Source organism: Lissotriton vulgaris, chromosome 3_1, assembly GCF_964263255.1.
Source record: "Lissotriton vulgaris chromosome 3_1, aLisVul1.2, whole genome shotgun sequence".
Classification (NCBI taxonomy): domain Eukaryota; kingdom Metazoa; phylum Chordata; class Amphibia; order Caudata; family Salamandridae; genus Lissotriton; species Lissotriton vulgaris.
Window position 1 is genome coordinate 2,089,869,567 of NC_141689.1, and position 23,970 is coordinate 2,089,893,536.

At 52.4% G+C, this 23,970-nt stretch overlaps 1 protein-coding gene across 1 annotated transcript in view; it reads left to right on the top strand.

Moving 5' to 3' along the window:
• The window catches only part of CLOCK (clock circadian regulator), a 1,177,342-nt gene that overhangs the window by 335,070 nt on the left and 818,302 nt on the right, over nt 1-23,970 (top strand). Inside the window, exon 6 of the mRNA XM_086962635.1 lies at nt 9,641-9,732. Within this exon, the coding sequence (XP_086818761.1) occupies nt 9,641-9,732 (92 nt within the window). The remainder of the gene's footprint in view (nt 1-9,640; nt 9,733-23,970) is intronic.

Consider the following 23,970-nt stretch of genomic DNA (forward strand, 5'->3'; position numbering starts at 1 on the left):
CTTGACAACTATCTTAGCCCACTGGAACTCCGCACAGTAGGACAGGAAGTGGCTGAAACCCTGGGATCCGATATCGACTTAGGGGAGATCCGCGGGGCCATCAAACGGATGGCGAGAAACAAGACCCCGGGCCTAGATGGCCTCCCAGTGGAGTTCTATGCAGCTTACGCTGACCTCTTGGCCCCTCGGTTACTAGTGGTCTACAGGGAGGCGAAGAGGTTGGGTCGTCTCCCAGGCTCGATGTGTGAGGCGTTGGTGGTTCCTCTCCTCAAACCGGGCCGGGACTCGTCCGACCCGGGGTCTTACCGTCCCCTATCCATGCTGACGGTGGACTACAAAATATTGAGCAGCATCTTAGCCTCGAGGCTGCTGGGACATATGAGTTCCCTAGTACATGAGGACCAAGCCGGTTTCATCCCACGGCGGAATACAACTATGAACATCCGACGGTTGTTCCGCTTGCTTGGGGAACCATTTGTGGAAGCCCCGTCCCCGGTGGTCTTGTCGGTAGACCTGGAAAAGGCTTTTGATAGCCTGGAATGGGACTACCTATGCACGGTATTACGGAGATTCGGCCTCGGGGAGGGATTTGTCAAATGGACCGCAGTCCTCTACGCTTCCGCTTCGGCCAGGGTTCGATCGGGCCCTTTGATTTCGTCGCGATATCCGGTGGAACGGGGCACGCGGCAGGGATGCTCTTTATCCCCGCTTCTTTTTGCACTAGCGGTAGAGCCGCTGGCGATGCACCTCCGCTCGGGAGCCCACTACACAGGCTTATGGACGGCGGCGGGCCCGCATTATGTCTCGCTCTATGCGGACGATCTGTTGCTCTTCCTGGAGGATCCGGTCGACGCTTTGCGGGGAGCGGAAGTAGCGCTGACGGAGTTCGGAGCAGTCTCGGGTCTCCAAGTGAACTGGTCTAAGACCTGCCTCTTCCCAATGCGCAGGGGCACCCCCGCTCCTACGCTAAGTAAGGAGATCAGGTGGGAGCCCGACTGCTTTAAATACCTCGGGGTATTTGTGTATCATGACCAACCCGACCTCCTAGATGGGAACATTGCCCGTTGCATGCGAGCGCTCCGAGGCTGCATGGACTTCTGGGCCACGCTGCCGCTCTCAGTGGCGGGACGTATTGCCCTGCTCAAAATGGTGGCGCTCCCCCGGCTATTGTACTACTTCCGAACCCTGCCGATTTGGGTCCCACCGGCCACGTTTCGTCGCCTGCGTTCTATGGTGATCGGGTTCCTCTGGGGAACGGGCCGACGGCGGGTGGCCCTCAACACCTTGATGAGGCCAAAGGACGAGGGGGGGCTTGCTGTGCCGGATTTCGAGAAGTACTACCTGGCGGCACAGCTCCAGACCTACACCCAGGAGATAGCCAGGGAATTCAGAGGCCCGGAAGACGGAAGGGGGACGGGTATGGCCAGGCACATTCTCTCCTTTATCGCGCTGCGACAACGCTTGATCCTACGGGACCTATCGATGGAGGAGCGGACTATCCGACAGTGCTGGAACCGGGCTCACGCTAGAGGCCACTCACGGAATCCATATGCACCTGAAATACCGTTGGGGATGCTGACGGCCCTCCCCCACGGAGGGGATTGGTCACGATTGGCGGACTGGGAGGACTCAGGTTTACAGCTCGTCGGGGACCTGTATGGGGACGGAGCGCTCTTGTCCTTTCAGGATCTCATTGACCGCTTTGGGATCTCCAGGGGCGACTTTCTGCTGCATTCGGCCATTGTGCGAGCGATCCAGGCGCACTGGCAGAACGGGCTAGAGGAACCCCAATTATCTCAGGTATGCCAGTACGTGATGATGTCGGCGGGCACGGTGAAGGCGGTCACTTGCCTCTACGGCAGGTTGATCACCGAGGGGTTGGTTCCTCTCACCACATTGAAATCCCGCTGGGAGGAGGACATTGGTAGGGAGATACCGGAGACGACCTGGGCCCAGCTGGTGAGGCGTGCCTGGAAGGGTACACGCAGCGCCCGTTTCCAACTGGTCCACTATTATGTTCTCCACAGAGCGTACCTGATCCCGGTGAAGATCAGGCGTTATTTTGCCACGGCTTCAGCAGAATGCCCTAGGTGCCCGGCTCAGGAGGCGGACCTTTTACACATGCTATGGGCCTGTCCAGGGCTGACGTCCTACTGGCAGGAGGTAGAGGCGACCTTAGAGGAGGTGACGGGGAGGCATCTATCATTCGATGTGGCGGTGGGGCTCTTGCACTGGTTCCCCCACACCCCCCGGAATAAAATCTCCAGTAAATTCATTGACCTGGGGCTCCTACTTGCTAAGCGAGAGGTGACCAGGAACTGGAAGGCACGGGCTGGTCCGGCAGGCAGCAGATGGCACAGTGAGCTTTTGAAGTGGGCGGCGGGTGAGAGCGCGCTGAGATACCAGCTGGCTTGGAGGCAGGGTAACGAGAAGGCGCAGGAGGCCGCGTTAGAGTGGGAAACGCTGGTGCAGGCCCTCAGAGATTATTGTACCCCCAGCGACTCCGATTGTGATGAGGCAACTCGCCCCGAGTCCCGATAAACATTAGCATTGATAGCACTATTGTCTTCACCGTGGGTCAAGCAATGGATCCTACGTTGATGAACTCCCTGGCGCTGATGGTGGGGGGGGGGGGGGGGGGGAGAGTTCCGTAGTTAATGGGCAGTTCAAGGGGGGGGGATTACTGTGGGGGTTTTGGGTTTGTTTAGAAAAGCAGAAGACGGACAGTGTGTCATCCGGACCAGCTCCAGCATTCTACTGACCCCAGCTTATTTGCCGCCCAACCCCAGGGATATGGGCTAATTGGCTGTGTACAAACGTTATGGAGGGGGATCAGTGGGCTTTCTGTTGTACATATCGTTCATAACACAATGCTGGTCGATACTGTATTGATTTACTGATTCCTGCAATAAAAATATATTTAAAAAAAAAAAAAAAAGAATATATGGGACAACCTGGAATGTTTGAATTGCTTCGGTGCTGTAGCTAATTGGTGCCACGCTTTTCTGGTATTTGTTATTTATCCAGGACAGGTACACAACCTAATGCAAAACAGAGGCTGAGAGAGTCGTTATGTATGTCATAGCAGAGCATCATTGCAAAGCAGGAACACATGAACCATTGTCACTATTGCCACATGTAACGTTACGTGTGCTTTTGTAACATGCTCACTTGTAATTTTCTCCTCATGTAGTATTACTGTTCCTATTGTGAAGCACTCTGACACCTTCGGATAAAGTCCGCTCTATATAAAAAAGCTTAAAATAAATAAAACCATCTCCGCCAGACACTGGTGGCAAGAAGTCAAAGCAAAGAGATCGGGAACAGAATTAATAATTCAGTTCCAGTGAGAGTTTGAATTTCCAAAAGGACTGCAAACTTTCAAGAACTTTAAAATACACACCCTTCCAAAACTCTCCTGTGTTGAATAACGAGCCTGGTATGCTGAGCGGAACTAAGAGACAAGTGTCCCGAGCAGACAGGGGAAAAAACATGCCAGTTTGTTAAAAAAATTAGCCACCCCAGCAATTTTTATTAGCCCTTCCACCCTGAAAATACAACCAATAAATACATAACTAAATAAAGCAAGACAGAGTGGTCGCAAAGTGGCCAGGTTGGTTTCCCTTACACTCAACACATTAGCGCCACCTTACAGAGTGTGACAGTGAAGCGCTACTTTTCTTTACATGTTGTTTGCTTTTCAAGCAAAAACACTCGTTGATTTCTGAATAATTAGTGTAAAAGCATTAAGTTGTATTCCCAATCAGTGTTTGCTTTTTTCCAGTATGTTGTTACTTTTTTTCAGGCAGCATATTACTGTAGTATAGAGCATAATTTGAATTGAATTTCTTCCAGGTGTTTAAAGCGGAGCACAAATGGGCTGTAGCTGAAGGCAGTGTGAGTTTCTCTTCATGGGGCAGTATGGGGTTCAGTGGGGAAGAGGATGTGGCACCCTACAGGTGACAGAAAATGCAAGGCTCTGAGACAAATGGCTTGCCATAGCACTTTTAAGCATATTTGGGACATTCTGCAAATGGCAAAGTCTTCAGATGAATGTAGTGTTGACCAATAACAACCGAGCGCATGTGTGCATTGTCAATTTAAATAAATGTGGAAAAATACTAGCTGTAGCGTCATCTTTTGCTTGCGGCAAAAATAAATGTGGATAAATACAGAAAAAGTGCCCCAAAAATAAATATGTATAAATACAGACGGACATGGCAAAAAAATAAACACCATAAAACCGGGAGCCCTAGTTATGCTTTACACACTTCCTCTGAGATAAGCCTGACTGCTCGTGCAAAGGTACAAAGGGGGTGAACAGGGGTTATTTAGAAGTGTATCCCCCTTATCCTGACTAGGAAGAAGGGTCCCTACTTGGACAGGGTAACAACTTGCCAGCTAGAGACCCAAATTTCTAACACATTGCAAAAGGTTAATTTTATCTGGTCGAAACAACAGTTTAAACTGCGCACAGGCTGCAATGGCGGGCCTAAGAAAGGTCCTAAAGGCTACTAAAGTGGGTGGTATAATAAGTACTGCAGGCCCACTAGTAGCATTTAATTTGCAGGTCCTGGGTATATTTAGTGCCACTGTACTAAATGTACCAAGCCAATTGGGTGTCAGCATCTATTACCACATTTTAGGGAGTGAGCACATAAACATTAGCACTGGCTAGCACAGAGTCCTAGTGCCAACAAAAAAAGAGTTTAGCAGAAATGGAGTAAAGCAAAATGTTTCGGAGAAGACCAACCTGTTGCAACCAGATCATGACAGTTATTACAAAGTGTGTGCGTGTTTTTTTGTGAATTCTGCCAAGTTTTATTAACATCAGGCAAAACTGGTATGCCACCTGAAAATTAAACCTCACCTAGGGCCATATGTATGAAACAGTTTTGCGATCGCTAACACTGCGAATCGCAAAAAAACGGTGTATGCGATCTCAAAACACAGCCATGCTATGTTTGAGCAACATTCACATCACAAAATTACTAATCGCTAAATTAGCAATTGTGCGAAAATGGAATCTGAGAATAATTTTGCGAATTCGCAAAATGTCACACAACCTTTGCAAATATCTCTAACGAGGAAATCCTAAATTGCGAATTCGCATAATACTATGCATCAAAAAATCGCAAATAGCGAAAACCCGATATTCGCAAATTTGCTAATTGTAATTACCCTCTAGTCTGAACAGGTGGTAACCAGGTGCAACATATTTAAAGAGGCCCACAATGCCACAGTACTTTTCTACAATGGATGGGCTGTATGTAATAGCCAGAAGGCTGCGACTCCGAGCTGCTGCACAGAGGAGGAGACGCTTGGAAAGGATCTTCAGAGCGCGCATTACCCTGTTCCAGCAGACTGAGGAGGATATCCACATTAACTACAGGCTTGATGAAGAGAGCATCCTGGACTGAATTGAGGAGCTCAAACCCATACTTGAACACCCCACACGCAGGACACACACCATCCCCACCCATGTACAGGTCCTGTGCTCACTGCACCTCTTGGCATCAGGAAGCTTCCAGGGGGTGATAGCCACAGCAGGAGGGGTCTCACAGAGTGCACTTTCGTGCCTTTTCCACGCATTCCTGGATGCAATGGTCCAGAGGCTGCATCACCACATCCACTTCCCCAGCACAGCACAGGCACTAGACCAGACCAAGCAGGAGTTCTTTCAAATTGCACAAATTTCCCACAACATCGGTTGCATTGATGGGACCCATGTCGCTATCTCCCCCCTCCCAGAACGAGTATGTGTTCAGGAATCGCAAATCCTACCATTCCCTGAATATACAAGTGATGTGCAATGCCATATACATTATCACTGACATTGTAGCTAAATACCCAGGCAGCACCCACGACTCAGTCGTCTTTTGCCACAGTGGGATCCACCGTCGACTCACAAATGGGGAGTTTGGAGCGGGCTACCTGCTAAGCAATTGCATAGGAAACTGTGGCACAACAGTAAAGTACAGCAGAGGCAGGACAGTGTTTAACCTATTTCCTCTTGCCTCACAGGTAACAATGCGTATGCTGTCTGGGACTTCATATTGACCCCATACCTAAATCCTGCCAACGCTAGGGAGCGGAGGTACAACAGTGCCCACACTGCCACCCGCTGTACCATTGAGCGGACCTTTGGTATACTCAAGAGCCGTTTCCGCTGCTTGCATATGAGTGGAGGAGCACTGCAATACAACCCTGAGACCTGCTGCTAGATTGTGGTTGCGTGTGCCATGCTGCATAACATAGCCACCAGGAAAGGCCAGCTCCAGGATGCAGGGCAGCCGGTGTTATTGGTGCGGCAGCCGGGCGCCAGAGGGAGATGACATAACACAGAACTATTTATAGGTGAGAAATGATGATACAATGCTATGTATTCATGCTACACTGTGTTTATTATCCTTGAGTTCAGGATTAATATTATCACACAGCCTGTGTAGCACACAATTGTAGGTAGTAATGTCCCACACATGTTGGATGCACAGTGCGAAAAAAACAATTGTTCACAGTTGTCTTTGTGTAATGGGTTAATTCACCCATTGCCATTAGTTAGACAGGGCACCTCAACGGCTGCGCTGACGTCCCCTAGCTCCGCGCCCCGAGTGCACATTGCCCTCTTCAGTGGCATCTGCAGCCCTGCCATGACGCACACTAAGGCGCCTGTCCTGTGTGAGCAGCGGAGTGATGCTGCTCCTGCTTGATTGGGCGTCCTCCTCCAGGGAACTGAGGACTCCCGTTCCACCAGTAGTAACTGTCCGCAGCTGGTCCACAGCACATGTGACCTGGACTAGTCCCCTGGCCAGGTCCTGACCGCTGCATGCTGATGCTGCGCCATGACTGCACAGAGGTGGCTGAGGCCAGATGGTTTACAGCCCTTGTAAAGAGGTCAAGGCTTGTGTGGAGGCTCTGCCTCTCCCTGCGCCTGGCAGCACGGTCCGCCTTTATCTCCGCACAGAGTGCCTCCAGGGCACCCGTCATGCCCCTGAAGCCCACTCTCAGCTGTCTTTGAAGTGCCCTTATGCTTCTACCCTGCAGACGCTGCACCTCAAGCATGTTCCCTTCAAGGCCGCTGAACACTGTCTCCTCTCCTGCCGCAGATGTACTTGGGGATGGATGTGAGCTGCGCCTGGATGGAATGGCTGGTATGGGACTTGGAAGTGCTCGAGGTCTGGATTGTGGCTCAGACTGCCCCTGGTCTTGGTTGTCTTCTTTATCTGTGTCACGGATTTCATACTCCAGCGGTGGCAAAGGAGCTACTGCAATGCGCCGGGGGCGTTTTGGTGGGATGACAGGGCTGCCCTCCTCCTCCCCCTCCACTTGCCTTGGCACTGCTGCGCTGTGGGACTCATCCTCCCCTCCGGGCCTTTGTCCCTGTGTTTCTTGTGGTACTGTGGACGTAAATGCACACATTAATTTGCTTTTTCTGCCTTGCATTGGTAATGCAATAATTAACTCTATTTTGTCTGTTACATGGATCCTGACTCTGTATTTTGCCTTCACTGATACACACATACTGCTTGAGCCTAGCTGAGTTTCACTGCTCCACTGTTTAGTTCATGTGACTACATCTCCCATAATGCATTGCTGTGGTTGCTTGTGTGCCTACACTGGATTAACAGTTATGATGTGTGCCTGGGTCTAACCTGGGTGTGGGGGTGAAGTAGGTAGGTATCAGGGGTGTGATGGCATACTTCTTACCTTGTCTTGGTACTCGTGGGTCGGAGCTGTCGAGGTCTGCCACGCCGCTCACACTTTCCGGTAGCAAAGTCCCCTCGACCATTTCCTCCAGCGCGTGGAAGCAGTGGCAGTGGAAGTCCCTCCACCGGTCTGTTTTACCGCCATCAGCCTGGCAGCAACCCTTTCCTTCGAACGCTGGCGCATATCGTACCACCGCTTGCGCAATTCTTTCACCCTGCAGTGGGTGACACTAATTGAGTTGACCTTTTCCTGTATCTCCGCCCATATTCTTCTTTTGCGGGTCTCTGGCACTCTGAGGATTTTTTTTCCAAATAGCAGCTCATGGCTCACCACCATCTCCTGGATGAGCACCTCCTGCTCCCTTTTAGAAAACTTCTGTTTTCTCTTTCTGGTGGTTTCACCCTGCTGCTGGTCCTGTGTGGCCATTTCTCCTGTCTCTGTATCCGTGCACTGGTGCCTCAGCCCTCCTTCCAGCCTCTCACTCTGCTCCTGAAGCTCCGGTGCAGCATGGGTAGTCACACTTCCTGGTTGTGATGTCATCAAGCTGCACCTGACTTTCCGATTAGCAGATTTGCGATTCCTTAATTGCGAGTTCGCAAATTCTGCGAATACGCAATTAAGAAATCGCTATTTGGGTATTCGCAACTGATTCTGCGATTTTTAAGGAATCGCTAATTATTTGCGATTTTTTAAATTTATTTACCGATTTGTGATTCTCAAAATGTTGCACTTTTTGCGCAACATGAAATTCCCAAATAATGGGCCTTATTACAATGGCAGTCGGATGGGCGTCAGACAGCCATTGTTCGGGATTGGGATCGGGACCGGCTGACAGGCAGTTGGGGCCCTGCCTGCCGAATTACGATCCGACGACTGTGTAGGCAGTCGGACACATGCCTTTTACCATTGAGACTTGTTCTGCGGCCTGGAAAAGAACCGCAGCAGAAGCTCCAATGGCAAAAGGCATGTTTACAAACATCGCTGCACAGTGTGCCAGGCACCATGGGTGTTTGGGGGGGAAATACGTGTGCCCCCTGGGCCCCATAGGGAAGGCCTAGGTTGGACGGGGCCACAGCTTGGGGCCCCCAAAGTCCATTTCCATCTGCCTGCAATGGGCATCGTAATCCTGACAGCAGTGCCTGTGCAAGCATTTTAGCCATTCTGGGATTACTAGTCCAACCGCCGCCCCGACGGGATCCCCGATCCTTTCGGAGGCGGCGGTCTTTCCACCAGCATCATAGTCTGACGGTCGGACCGTGGTATAACCGGGACCTATCTGCGATTACACCCATATAACAAATATTTCACAAACGCCTGGTTATTTCCCCAAAAAGTATTCTGTTTGTTCACCGTTCAGAAAAGCTTATCAGTGTGGAGAAAGAGCCACAGAGAGAGCGTTCAATTTGGGAAGCATGTTCACGTTTCTTTTATTTCTCTGATAGTCCTGGACTTGTAGTGCATGCCAGCGAAATAAATTGCATGTTTTCAATTGCAGTTCTCATGAGATCGTTAAAAACCATGAACTTGTAAATTGTAAAAACAGGCGTGGATCATTTGTGAAATTTTGAAGTTCTTGGTGCTTCATCGGCCAGCTTGCCAGTATCTCTGGGAATCAATACGCAGGATGCTTGAATGGCCCTTTTTGTTAGGGTGAGAGTTTATCTTAATTTGTTTCTGCAAACGAGAAAAATGTTAACAAAAAAGATACCGATTGTTGGAGGTGTAAGCTCTCCTCACACCAATAAAATGGTTTTACTGTCAATAGTTCCAAGACTAAACCTTACAAGAGCTGCTATGTACAGGATGGAAAGATATTTGCTTTGTTGAATGAATTTCTATTCCTCGATTTCTGGAGACACAGAACGTTTATTTTAAATAATACTTTTTTACGAAAATGAGTATTTTACATTGTCTCGTAAACTTAAACTTGCAGCAATCACCGCACATACGGATGCTGGTGAAATACGGCAAGACTGGAAGCCTACGTTCCTCTGCAATGAAGAGTTCACGCAGTTAATGCTGGAGGTACTGTACGTTTCCCTTTAACACATCACAGCAATTATTGGTGTTAAGTTGAAATCTGGACAATGTTTATAAATTGTGATGCAGCCGTGTTTTAACTTGATTGTTATAGCAATCATGAGAGAGCCTCACAAAGGTAAGAAATTTGAATTATGAATCTGTAGCTGAGAACTTGGAAAAATATTTTTAAAAACTGACAACTGCATATTTGGAAATAATGTTTAAGCATATTATGTTGTCATATACTACGTATAAACGTATTACTTTCTTACATTTTTAAGAGATTTCTTTCCAACAGTAGTGACTTTTCTTTCTTTTCGACTCTTCAACAGTTAGCAATTTAACATCAGTGCTTCTAGAGGGCAAACTGCATATAGAGCGCTATTTAACTGCATTAGATACATACGTATATCCTACTTAATTATTTATCTATTAAATAGACAGCAATCCTTGAGGAATCATTTAACAAACAAATTTCTTATTTCAAAAGTCGTCATGAACATGAACGAATAATTCAATATAACACAGGACAAGGTTATCTCAGTAAAGTTTCCTTTTATCAAAACTTTGTTTTACACTTTCCAAACATCTTTTTTAATTTTCAGAATTGTTTGTGCAGGACATAAAAATATGTACAGTAAGAAATATATATATGTACAGGTCATATACGGCAACCAAAAAACTGTTGTGAAAAAATCTATATTCACAACAGTATGTTACACCTTCTACGCATTTGTAAGTTCAAGTTCAAGTTCAGGAATTTGTATAGCGCACTACTCACCCAGAGGGTCTCAAGGCACTTGTGGGAGGGGGTGCATTATTTATCGAATAGCCAGGTTTTAAGTTCCTTTCTGAAGGAGATGTGGTTCCGTGTGAGGCGGAGGTGAGTGGGGAGAGAATTCCAGGTCTTGGCTGCCAGGTAGGAGAAGGATCTTCCTCCCATGGTGGATCTGTGGATGCGCGGGACTGCGGCGAGGGCTTGATGGAGGATCTTAGTTGGCGGGTGGGTGTGTAGAAGGACAGTCGTGTGTTGAGGCATTCGGGTCCTAGTTTGTAGAGGGCCTTGTGTGCGTGGGTGAGGAGACGGAACGTTGCTCTCTTTTTGACGGGAAGCCAGTGGAGGTCTTTCAGGTGGCTGGTAATGTGAGCTTGGCGAGGGATGTCCAATATGAGTCTGGCTGATGCATTTTGGATGCGTTGGAGTTTTTTCTGTAATTTGGCTGTGGTTCCGGCGTAGAGGGTGTTACCATAGTCCAGTCGGCTAGTGACCAGTGTGTGGGTGACAGTCTTTCTTGTTTCGGTGGGGATCCAATGGAAGATTTTTTTGAGCATACGAAGTACGTTGAAGCAAGAGGATGAGACGGCGTTGACTTGTCTGGTCATCGAGAGGGAGGAGTCTAGGATGAAGCCTAGGTTACGTGCGTGGTCTGTGGGTATGGGTGCTGTGCCCAAGGCCGATGGCCACCATGAGTCGTCCCAGGCAGAGGGGGATGGCCCTAGGATGAGGACTTCCGTTTTGTCCGAGTTAAGTTTCAGGCAGCTGTTTTTCATCCATTTGGCTACTTCTTTCATGCCTTCATGAAGATTGGTTTTGGTGGTGTTAGGGTCTTTGGTGAGGGAGAGGATCAGCTGGGTGTCGTCAGCGTAGGAGATGATGTTGAGGTTGTGTTGTCGCGCGATGGATGCGAGTGGACTCATGTAAACGTTGAAGAGGGTGGGACTGAGTGATGATCCCTGTGGTACTCCGCAGATGACTTCGGTGGCCTCTGATTTGAATGGGGGGAGTCGGACTCTCTGGGTTCTCCCGGCGAGGAACAAGATGATCCAGTCTAAGGCTTTTCCTTGTATTCCGACGTTGCTGAGGCGTTGTATGAGGGTGCTATGACAGACTGTGTCGAAGGCGGCGGAGAGGTCGAGTAGGATGATGGCAACTGTTTCTCTGTTGTCCAGTAGCGATCGGATGTCGTCTGTCGCTGCAATGAGGGCGGTTTCGGTGCTGTGTTTGGCTCGAAAGCCGGATTGTGAGGAGTCGAGGGAGTTATTGGATTCAAGGAAGGCGGCGAGCTGGCTATTGACGGCTTTCTCGATGACTTTGGCAGGGAATGGGAGGAGGGAGATGGGGCGGTAGTTCTTAAGTTCAGAGGGGTCTGCTGTGGGTTTCTTCAGGAGAGCGCTGAGTTCGGCGTGTTTCCACCTTTCTGGGAAGGTAGCGGAGTTGAAGGAGCAGTTGATGACAGCACGGAGGTGGGGTGCGATGATGGAGTCTGCTTTGTTGAAGATGTGGTGGGGACAGGGGTCGGTTGGCGAACCTGAGTGGATGGAGTTCATTAGGCGGATGGTGTCTTCAGTGGTGATTGGGTTCCAGGCGCTAAGGTTGTTATCGAGCAGTTCCAGTTTGGAGGTGGGTGGAGTGGACTGTTCAATGTAGATGTTCTTAAAGCTGTAATGTATGTCAGCGATTTTGTTGTAGAAGAAAGAGGATAGCGAGTCGCCAAGGTTTTGGGAGGGGGTGATGTCGTTTGAGGCTGCGCTTGGGTTGGTAAATTCTTTGACGATGTTGAAAAGTTCCTTGCTGTTAAGAGCGTTGTTGTCGAGTCGATCCTTGAATGCTGATTTCTTGGTGGATCGGATCAATTGGTGGTGTTTGCGGGTGGCTGCCTTGAAGGTGGTCAGGTTGTCAGTGGTTGGGTTTTTTCTCCATGTTTTCTCGAGAGTACAGCATAGTTTCTTGGATTTCTTAAGGTAATCGTTGAACCAGGGGGCCTTTTTGCTACCCTGTTTGGTTTGATGGTTTTTCAAGGGTGCTAATTCGTCAACGCTGTGAGTGATCCATTGTTTGAGTTTGGTGGCAGCTTCGTTTGGGTCCGATGAGAGGGTGGGAGGGTTTTGGTTGAGCGATGTGAGGAGTTGGTCGGTGGTGATTTTGTTCCAGTTTCTTCGAGGAATAGGTTGTGGGGGATTCTGGATCGTGGTAGTTTTGTAGCTGAAGTGAACACAGCTGTTGTCCGTCCAATGGAGAGCTGTGGTGTGATCGAAGGAGATGTGTTTGCAGGAGGTGAAGATAGTCGAGCGTGTGTCCGGCTACATGGGTGGGGGTGTCAACGAGTTGTTTGAGTCCGAGATTGGCCAGGTTGTCCAGAAGGGTAGTGGTGTTGCTGTCGTTTTTCTTTTCTAGGTGGAAGTTGAAGTCTCCCAGTAGAATGTAGTTCTCGGAGGGGAGGGCATGTGGGCTGATGAAATCAGTGATGTCTTCGCTGAATTGTTTACGGGTTCCTGGTGGTTTGTAGATGAGGGTGCCTCTAAGTGTGGTCCTGAGGTCAGTGTGGATCTGGAAGTGGAGGTGTTCGGCGGTTGGAAGGTTATTGTCGAAGCTGGTTGTGATTCTGATGGTGTTCTTATGGACGATGGCGATGCCTCCTCCTGTTTGGTTGGTGCGGTCTTTTCGAATGATCTTGTAAGCGTCCGGGATGGCTATGGCGATGTCGGGTGCTGATGATGCGTTCATCCAGGTTTCTGTAAGGAAGGCGATGTCCGGTGACGCAGTGTCGAGTAGGTCCTAGAGTTCAGTGGCGTGTCTGTGGACCGAGCGGGTGTTCAGCAGGATGGACTTCAGGTGGTTAGATTCAGAGTTGTGTCTGGAGGACGTGGGTTTGGCGCGGTTCTTGGTGCATGCGAACTTGCAGGAGTGACAGGCGAAGGGACCATGGGTACGTCCTGGGGCAGCTTCGTAGCATCGTGGAGTGCGTCCGGGGTTGAGGGCTAAGAGGGTGGCGGCGTCATACGTTATGCGGGAGGAGTGCGGTTTGTGGGGGCCAGGGGGTTTGGCGCTGGGCGCGTTCCAGGCGCGGACGGGCGTAGACGGGCTTACCTTTGGCGTGACCGCTGCGCGTGGACGCTGCGCGTAGGTCCATCTGTCCTAAATGGAGAGTGGAGGGGGGCGGAGCGTTGGAGGGTCAGCTGGGAGGCGGGAGCGAGGTGGAGGGACGGTCTGGGACGGCACAACAAATAAAATGGCAGTAACAATAACAAATACTGCGAAGCAGGGTGAGATTGGGCACACAGTAAAGGAACTGTTTCAGCAATGGAGTGCTATGGGTGATTTTAATGTCAAGGCAGCAGTGGTATAGCGCTACGCACTCAGCAGCAGGCGCGCAATATTACACACAGAAAAATCGATTTACAATACAAAGTAATGCCCAGCAGTAGAGTGAGTGATTAGCAGTGGCGAGCGATTGAAAGCGCAACACAAAAGGATTGCAAAAACAATTATGAGGCACAAAGCGCAATCAGCACAATACCAGGAGGAGAGGAGGTTAGGGGAGCGACCGCTTCTGCACAGGACAGGACGGTCACAGCTCTCCACGAGGACGAGGGCAGCCTGTAGTCTCAGTGGGTGGGAGGGGCAGCTGAGAGGCGGGAGCGAGGTGGAGGGACGGTCTGGGACGGCACAACAAACAAAATGGCAGTAACAATAACAAATACTGCGAAGCAGGGTGAGATTGGGCACAAAGTAAAGGAACTGTTTCAGCAATGGAGCACTATGGGTGATTTTAATGTCAAGGCAGCAGTGGTATAGCGCTACGCACTCAGCAGCAGGCGCGCAATGTTACACACAGAAAAATCGATTTACAATACAAAGTAATGCCCAGCAGTAGAGCGAGTGATTAGCAGTGGCGAGCGATTGAAAGCGCAACACAAAAGGATTGCAAAAACAATTATGAGGCACAAAGCGCAATCAGCACAATACCAGGAGGAGAGGAGGTGAGGGGAGCGACCGCTTCTGCACAGGACAGGACGGTCACAGCTCTCCACGAGGACGAGGGCAGCCTGTAGTCTCAGTGGGTGGGAGGGGCAGCTGAGAGGCGGGAGCGAGGTGGAGGGACGGTCTGGGACGGCACAACAAACAAAATGGCAGTAACAATAACAAATACTGCGAAGCAGGGTGAGATTGGGCACAAAGTAAAGGAACTGTTTCAGCAATGGAGCACTATGGGTGATTTTAATGTCAAGGCAGCAGTGGTATAGCGCTACGCACTCAGCAGCAGGCGCGCAATGTTACACACAGAAAAATCGATTTACAATACAAAGTGATGCCCAGCAGTAGAGCGAGTGATTAGCAGTGGTGAGCGATTGAAAGCGCAACACAAAAGGATTGCAAAAACAATTATGAGGCACAAAGCGCAATCAGCACGATACCAGGAGGAGAGGAGGTGAGGGGAGCGACTGCTTCTGCACAGGACAGGACGGTCACAGCTCTTCACGAGGACGAGGGCAGCCTGTAGTCTCAGTGGGTGGGAGGGGCAGCTGGGAGGCGGGAGCGAGGTGGAGGGACGGTCTGGGACGGCACAACAAACAAAATGGCAGTAACAATAACAAATACTGCGAAGCAGGGTGAGATTGGGTACAAAGTAAAGGAACTGTTTCAGCAATGGAGCGCTATGGGTGATTTTAATGTCACAAGCAAAAGGTGTAGTGGCGTAGATGTTTCGGTCTCTCAAGATCAATTCCACGAGACCATCCTCAGAACGAAAGAGGTTGCACCTAATCTAATCTAAAACACAACGTATACCTTTCAATATATACAAGAAATCACCTTATCCATATGTACAACAATGATCGTCTGCTTACACCAAACCAAAAATAGGGTGAACCAGAATTACCCCACAAGTGTATCATACAACCCAACACGTGATAACTTCAACCAACACCATATGTGTTTAGTATCTAGCCAATGGTACTCACTAGACACAGCGTGTCACCAATACATCACTAAAGTCCTAAAAAACAACAAAATCACAACTTCAAAAGACATACCAAAGTCACATAAAATTCACTTAAAATAAACCTAAACAACACTATCACCACTGTCAGTAATCACTCTTACCTCCAGCAAGTAGCCACTTGCTAGAAATGTCCTCGTCACTTCAAAGATAATCTTAGTCTTCAACAATGCATATATTCTGCAAAACACAATCATAACCACATACGTTTACTCTGGGAACCCGCATCGGTTTCATAGTAGCTTCCCATAAAGCAACGCATAGGATCATGTTGTTCAGCCAATCCCTGGCATGCGATATCGGCTTAAAATGGAGGCGGGACAACATGGTGTTTCATGGACTGTATGCCGCCGAGGAAGGGAGATGCCCGAAACGCGTCCGGATGAAACAGCCCACATCTACTGGCAAAAGCAAGTGTTTGAACCTGAATATAGCTTGTTGGGGAAAAGCATTTGTGGTGCTCGCGTGCTTCTTACTTGTTTGGACACTCCCCAAAGAGCGTGAATATATTTCTTACTGTTAGACGGACCGGGAGGGTCGGCCGAGAATAAGGGGAGAGGTCTCCGGGGAGAGCCGTCTCCAGCGATCGTACAGACGAGTAACTTCCCCCCCACAGATGTACACCACACCAGGATAAGGTTTAACGTTCTTTATAAGCAATTCTTTAAGTACGGTGAAATGGTACAAGGAGGTCTGGACTCAGGGGTCCCCTCGGTTCTAGTCTCTCGATTGGGGAAAGGGTAGCGGGACAGTCTTGTTACCAATCTGGTAGATGGAATAGCTCACAATCCTCGAGCTCGGCGGTCTGGATGATCGGGCCGCGGCGGAGCCAGCAGGTCCCGGGATGGTTGAAGATAGCGACGGTCCGCGGCGGAGCCAGCAGGTCCCGGTGAAGGTGGTGGTTACAAACGGTCCGCGGCCACGCCAGCAGGTCCCGACGACGATGAAGGTTTCAGAAGGTTGCGGCAGCGCCAGCAGGCAGGACAATAGTTCGCAAGGTAGGACTACGGCAGCGCCAGTAGTCCGTCAAGGATGAGTTCTTCACTGCGTCTCTCGACTCCAGGATACAACTGCCTTCCTGCTCTGGAGCTGCCCCAGTTATAGGTCTGGTGCCCTTTGATGTCCGGACCCTCGCACTTGGAGGTCGGGAGGTCCGGGATGAGGGAGTCCAGACACCCAGCAGGGGGGTGGAGCCAACGCCCGGGGGAGCTGGGCGCGATCGGCACCTGGCGGGGGAGAGCCATCGATACTTCTTTCTCCCATCAACCTGCCAAGTGGGCCGTTCACCTCCTGGGTGGATGGTGGTGCCGGGATGTCGGGGCCTGGCCAGGCCCAGGGTTAGGGTCGATCTGAGGCCACGCGGCCTCGTGGTGCAGTGTCCAAGATGGCGGCCGGGCCGGCCGAGGGAGCGGGAAGGAATTCGGCCCCATGATACAGAGATGTCCGCGGCAGGAGTCCCGCATGGGACGGGGTGCGGGTTGCCTTTGTGGGTAACGTCTGGAGGACCGGGGCCCGGGCCCTGTCATGTGGGGAGGAGGCAAGCCCCTCACGTGGCCTGTCCAACATGCGTCCCCCCCAGCTGAAGGCGGGGAGAGTCACCCATCCTCTTGGGGACTCTCCTCGGCGAGGCGGAAAAATCTTGACAGGCCATCTGCGTTGGCGTGGTCCTGGCCGGGTCGATGTTCCACGGTGAAGTCCATCCCCTGCAGGGAGATGGACCAACGCAACAGTTTTGGGTTTTCCCCCCGCATCTGCATTAGCCACTGCAGGGGCCGATGATCTGTTTGCACCCGGAAGTGGGTGCCGAAGAGATAGGGTCGGAGCTTTTTGAGAGCCCACACCACTGCGAAGGCCTCCCTCTCGATGGTGCTCCAGCGTTGTTCTCGGGCCAGGAGACGTCTGCTGATGAAGGCCACTGGTTGGTCAAGTCCTTCGGGGTTCAACTGGGAGAGGACTGCCCCAATGCCATGGTCGGAGGCATCCGTTTGGACGATGAATTCCCGACTGTAGTTGGGGGCCTGGAGCACAGGGGCAGTGCACATGGCGGCCTTCAGTTTCTCGAAGGCCGCTTGACAGTCTGGGGTCCAGTTGACCTTCTTTGGGTGGTTTTTGGAGGTGAGCTCCGTGAGGGGCCCCACAATGCTGCCATAGTCCCTCACGAACCGCCTGTAGTAGCCTGTGAGCCCCAAGAAGGCGCGGACCTCGGTCTGGGTGATGGGGGGCTGCCAAGACTGGATGGCAGCGATTTTGAGTTGCAGCGGGGCCACCAGACCGCTTCCCACCTGGTGCCCGAGGTAGGTCACGGACCCTTGGCCAATCTGACACTTGCTGGCCTTGATCGTGAGGCCGGCGCGTTGGAGGGCCTGCAGGACCTCTCGGAGGTGGTTGAGGTGGTCGGACCAGTGGCGGCTGTACACAGCGATATCGTCCAGATAGGCGGCGCTGAATTCTTCGAGTCCCGCCAGGACCTGATTTACTAGCCGCTGGAATGTTGCTGGAGCATTCTTCATGCCGAATGGCATGACCTTGAAGTGGTAGTGGCCATCAGGGGTGGAGAAGGCAGATCGTTCTTGGGCTCGGGGTGTGAGACCGATCTGCCAGTAGCCCGCTGTCAGGTCGAAGATGCTGAGGTAGCGGGCAGCTCCCATACGGTCGATGAGTTCATCTGCTCGGGGAATGGGATGTGCGTCGGTTCTGGTGACCGCATTGAGGCCCCGGTAGTCAACGCAGAACCGGAGCTCCGGAGTGGTGCCGGGGGCGGCGGCTTTGGGGACCAGTACCACTGGGCTGGCCCAAGGGCTGTCTGAGGGCTCGATGACCCCGAGCGTGAGCATCTTGGACACCTCCTCTTGGGTGCAGGCCCGTACCCGATCTGGTACGCGGTAGGCCCGATGTCGGACAGGGGGACTGTCTCCCGTGTCTACATCGTGGGAGCACCAGGGGGTGACCCCTGGGGTGAGGGAGAACAGAGCGGCAAACTGCAGTAGGAGGTCTCGGCAGCCTTGACGTTGCTCCTGGGTGAGGGCCTCCGAGAGTCGGACCCCATCCACGGAGCCGTCCTTCTCTCGAGTCCGTAGGAGATCAGGGAGTGGCTCGGAATCCTCTTCGGTTCCGCTGTCTGTTGCCATCAGGAGGCTGAGCTCCGAGCGCACAAAGTGGGGTTTTAGTCTATTGGCGTGGAGGACCCGGAGGGGGTTCCGTGAAGATTCCATATCGATGAGATAGGTGACAGGGCTCTTGCGCTCGACCACTTTGAAGGGCCCTGTCCATTTGTCTTGCAGGGCGCATGGTTCGGTGGGAGACATCACCCATACCTGTTGGCCGGGTTCAAATTCGATGGAGGAGGCATTTTGATCGTACCACCTTTTCATGTCTTCCTGGCTGGCCTCCAAGTTCGCTTTAGCCATTTCTCTGAACCTTCTGGTCTGGTTGCGTAGGGTCAGGAGGTACTTGAAAACATCTGGAGGGTTCTTCAGAGGGGGCATTTCCCAACCTTCTTTGACTAGGCTGAGCGGCCCTCGCACCGGGTGTCCATATAAGAGTTCGAACGGGCTGAAGCCGAGGGACTTCTGGGGGACTTCTCGATAGGCAAAGAGGAGGCACGGCAGTAGCACATCCCACTGGCGATGGAGGGGCTCTTCCAACCCCCCAATCATCCCTTTGAGCGTGCGGTTGAACCGCTCAACTAGGCCGTTTCCTTGAGGGTGATAGGGGGTCGTGAATCGGTAGGTGACCCCACACTGTTGCCAGAGGGATTTCATGTATTTTGAGATAAAGTTCGTGCCCCTGTCGCTGACGACTTCTCGGGGGAAGCCCACCCGGGAGAAGATTCCCATCAAGGCCCGGCCAACCACCGGGGCTGTCACAGTTCGCAGGGGAACAGCCTCGGGGTAGCGGGTGGCGTGGTCCACCAGTACCAGGATGAACCGATGTCCTTGTGCTGTACGGGGGTCCAGGGGCCCCACAATGTCTATTCCCACCCTCTCGAACGGGGTGGTGACCACTGGGAAAGGTTGCAGAGGGGCTTTCAGCTTGCGGCCGCTCTTCCCGCTGGCCTGGCACGTGGGGCAAGACCGGCAGTGCTGGAGTACGTCGTTCCTCATCTTTGGCCAAAAAAAGTGGGTCACCAGGCGACTGTAGGTTTTGTCCTGACCCAGGTGACCAGCCAGGGGGACATCGTGGGCCAGGTTTAGCAAAAAGTCTCTAAAGCGGAGGGGCACCACTAGCACTCGACTGGCCCCTAACTCCGCGATTCTCTGTTCACTGTACAGCAGGTCATTGTCCCAATAGACCCAATGGGTTCCGGCGGTATCCCCGGCGCTTTGGGCGAGGGCTTGTTGGCGGAGTCCCTCGAGGGAGGGACAGGTCTTCTGCTCTTGACGAAACTGTTCTTGGGTGGGCCCCCCTTCCTGACGCCACTGAGCCAGGTCGGGAAGGTCCTGGAGCTGGGCGAGCCCTTCGGGGGTTTGCTCGGGAAGGTCGGCACGGACGGTGTCTTCGACTGGAGCGACCGGGGGAGGAGGTGCCGGCCATTCGGGTTCTTCGGGTCTGGGGATGGCACGGGCGGCCATGGACCGGGTGGTTACGCACGCCCAGTCCGGGAGACCCAACATCCCCAGGTGCTCTCTTCTCTCTACGGCGGCCCACGGGGAACTCTCCAGATCATTTCCCAGGAGGCAGTCTACGGGGGCATCATCTCGGACCGTCACCTTCAACATGCCGGAGACTCCTCCCCACTCGAAGGGGACGCAGGCCATCCGACAGAGACTCTCCGAGTTGTCGGCTGAGCGGACAGGGCAGAGAACGTTCGGCAGGATCTGTTCTGGGGTCACCAGGTGACAGCGGACGGCTGTCACACTGGCCCCGGTGTCACGTAGGGCTTCGGCCCGGCGCCCATTAATGCTCACCCACTGACTGTACTTCCGGGTGTTGGCGGGTAGGGGGGCCCGCGGGACCATGTCTTTTCCCCCTAGGCATGCTAGAACCATGGCGGCCGGTTCCCATTCTGGGTGTTCTTGCTCATGTTCCTCGTGTTCTTCGGAGATTTGTTCTTCCCCCAGGGCGGCGGCAGCCATCTGGCGGGGTCTCGGGCTCTGGTTCTGTGGACAGTTCGGGTCATTGGCGTAGTGGCCGACTCGCTGGCATCGGTGACACGTGACATTGGCTCTGTACCCCGGGCGCGCCGGGGTGTTGCCCCGGTTGGCCGGGGGTGGAGTGTTGGCAGCGGGAGCGGCCAGGGCGTTGTCTCTTCCTCGTCCCTGGCCTCCTCCTCCCCCTCGGGGACGGTGCTGACCTGGGTGGTTCCGGTGCGGTTCATGCGACCCATTTCGGCCCACTCGGGTGATTTCCCACCGGTCAGCCTCGGCGGCGAGCTGTCGTGGATCGGTCAATTTACTGTCGAGGAGGTGCTGCCTGAGTTCGACGAAGCAGTTGTTAGATAAATGCTCCCATACCATGAGATTGAAGAGTTGCTCATAGGTCGTTACATTGCTCCCCTTGATCCAACCCTCAAAGGCTCGGCTGAAGTAGTTCACGTACTCCACCCAAGTTGTACCCGGGATCCGGGTGCAGTCTCGGAACCTCTGGCGGTACATTTCGGGTGTGAGCCCATAGCGGGTGAGGAGGGTAGCTTTCATGTGGTCATAGGAGGTCATTAGATGGTCGGGGAGCTGTAACAGGGCATCGCGGCCCTCATTGACGAACCTCCCCCATAGGCCGGCTCCCCAGTCGCTTCGGTCGATCCGGTGGGAGGTCATAGCGATCTCGTAGGCCTTGAACCACTGCTGTATGTCGTCATCTCGGAAATATTCTCGCACGACATCCTTGGGGATGTGTACTTTCTTTTCTGTTGCTCCCGGGGTGCGCGGTTGCTCGGGCACCCCTAATTCTTTGTTCTGCTTACGTAATTCGATCTCTGCTAGGTTGCGTTCGTGTTCATACGCCAGTCTCTTCTCTTCGAGCTCTCTTTGTCTCTGTTTTTCTTCCCTTTCTTCTCGGAGCCTTAGATGTTCTAGGTTCAGTTTTTGTTCGGCTAATTTGAGTTCGCCCTCCATTTTGAGCCGGGCCATTTCTAATTCATGTAGTCTGCTTTTCTCTCGCTCTTGGATTTCGTTTTGCGACAGACCCGTTCTTCGCTCCTCGGGAGCCGTGGCGTTTTTCTCGGCTGCTGTGATATTTTGGTCCGGGGTTCTGTCGGCCCCGGTTTCTGCCCACGACTCAATGGCGTGCTTGAAATCGTCCTTAGTACTCAGACCGGTGGTAGCGATACCTAGTTCAATGCAGAATTGCTTCAACTCACGATGGCTGTACTCTTCCAATTTCTCCATCTGGAATTTCTCGGTGGATCCGCTCTCTTTGGTTGTCATCGTGGTTTCGTCGTGGGGTGAGCTACTCTCTGTACGATTACGCGTTGATTCGGATCGCGCCGCTGGCCACCAATGTTAGACGGACCGGGAGGGTCGGCCGAGAATAATGGGAGAGGTCTCCGGGGAGAGCCGTCTCCAGCGATCGTACAGACGAGTAACTTCCCCCCCACAGATGTACACCACACCAGGATAAGGTTTAACGTTCTTTATAAGCAATTCTTTAAGTACGGTGAAATGGTACAAGGAGGTCTGGACTCAGGGGTCCCCTCGGTTCTAGTCTCTCGATTGGGGAAAGGGTAGCGGGACAGTCTTGTTACCAATCTGGTAGATGGAATAGCTCACAATCCTCGAGCTCGGCGGTCTGGATGATCGGGCCGCGGCGGAGCCAGCAGGTCCCGGGATGGTTGAAGATAGCGACGGTCCGCGGCGGAGCCAGCAGGTCCCGGTGAAGGTGGTGGTTACAAACGGTCCGCGGCCACGCCAGCAGGTCCCGACGACGATGAAGGTTTCAGAAGGTTGCGGCAGCGCCAGCAGGCAGGACAATAGTTTGCAAGGTAGGACTACGGCAGCGCCAGTAGTCCGTCAAGGATGAGTTCTTCACTGCGTCTCTCGACTCCAGGATACAACTGCCTTCCTGCTCTGGAGCTGCCCCAGTTATAGGTCTGGTGCCCTTTGATGTCCGGACCCTCGCACTTGGAGGTCGGGAGGTCCGGGATGAGGGAGTCCAGACACCCAGCAGGGGGGTGGAGCCAACGCCCGGGGGAGCTGGGCGCGATCGGCACCTGGCGGGGGAGAGCCATCGATACTTCTTTCTCCCATCAACCTGCCAAGTGGGCCGTTCACCTCCTGGGTGGATGGTGGTGCCGGGATGTCGGGGCCTGGCCAGGCCCAGGGTTAGGGTCGATCTGAGGCCACGCGGCCTCGTGGTGCAGTGTCCAAGATGGCGGCCGGGCCGGCCGAGGGAGCGGGAAGGAATTCGGCCCCATGATACAGAGATGTCCGCGGCAGGAGTCCCGCATGGGACGGGGTGCGGGTTGCCTTTGTGGGTAACGTCTGGAGGACCGGGGCCCGGGCCCTGTCATGTGGGGAGGAGGCAAGCCCCTCACGTGGCCTGTCCAACACTTACTGTACATATTTTTATGTCCTGCACAAAAATTTCTGAAAATTAAAAAAAGGAAAGTGTAAAACAAAGTTTTGATAAAAGGAAACTATTCTGAGATAACCTTGTCTTGTTATATTGAATTTTTCGTTCATGTGCATGACGACTTTTGAAATAAGAAATTTGTTTGTTAAATGATTCCTCAAGGATTGCTGTCTATTTAATTAACTATACCCATTTCCTTGGGGAAGATTGGGTTGCCCTATTCACTGTTTAATTATTTATCTAAGCAGCAGTGCTAACCCCGAGCAACTATTTATCAGCTCACTGGTGGTCATTTTGGACGACTTTGAAAGGAGCACATTCTCAATCTTTCAAATCTGTGAGCAGCAGATCACCCACAGATTGCTGCAGCAGCAGATGCACCATGTGGCTGGTTTACCATCTCCTTAGTTGACGTAATTGATTGCACCCGACATTGCGATAGCCATCCCAGAGGGCTACATGATCACCCGCAGGGACCACACTAACAGACCGGGCAGAGGAATCTCCATCGTCCAAAGGAATACCCTCAGAATTTCTACCAGCTCCGAAGACACCCTCAACTCGGCCGAACACCTGCACTTCCAGATCCACACTGATCCCAACACCACCCTCAGAGGAATCCTCGTCTACAGACCCTCCGGACCCCAGGCACTGTTCAGCGACGCTTAACCGACATAGTCAGCACATACGCCCTAGCATCCACAGACTACATCCTTCTCGGATACCTGAACTTCCACCTCGAAGACGCCAACAACAGCAACTCCACCACCCTGCTCGATAGCCTCGTCAACCTCAGACTCAAACAGCTTGTCACAACACACACTCACTCGGCCGGACACAGGCTTGACCCCATCTTCTCCGCAAGCAACCACTCCACCTTCAGCCACACCACCGAACTCCACTGGGACCGACCACCTCTTCTCCTTCGAGAAACTCACCACGCACAACTCAC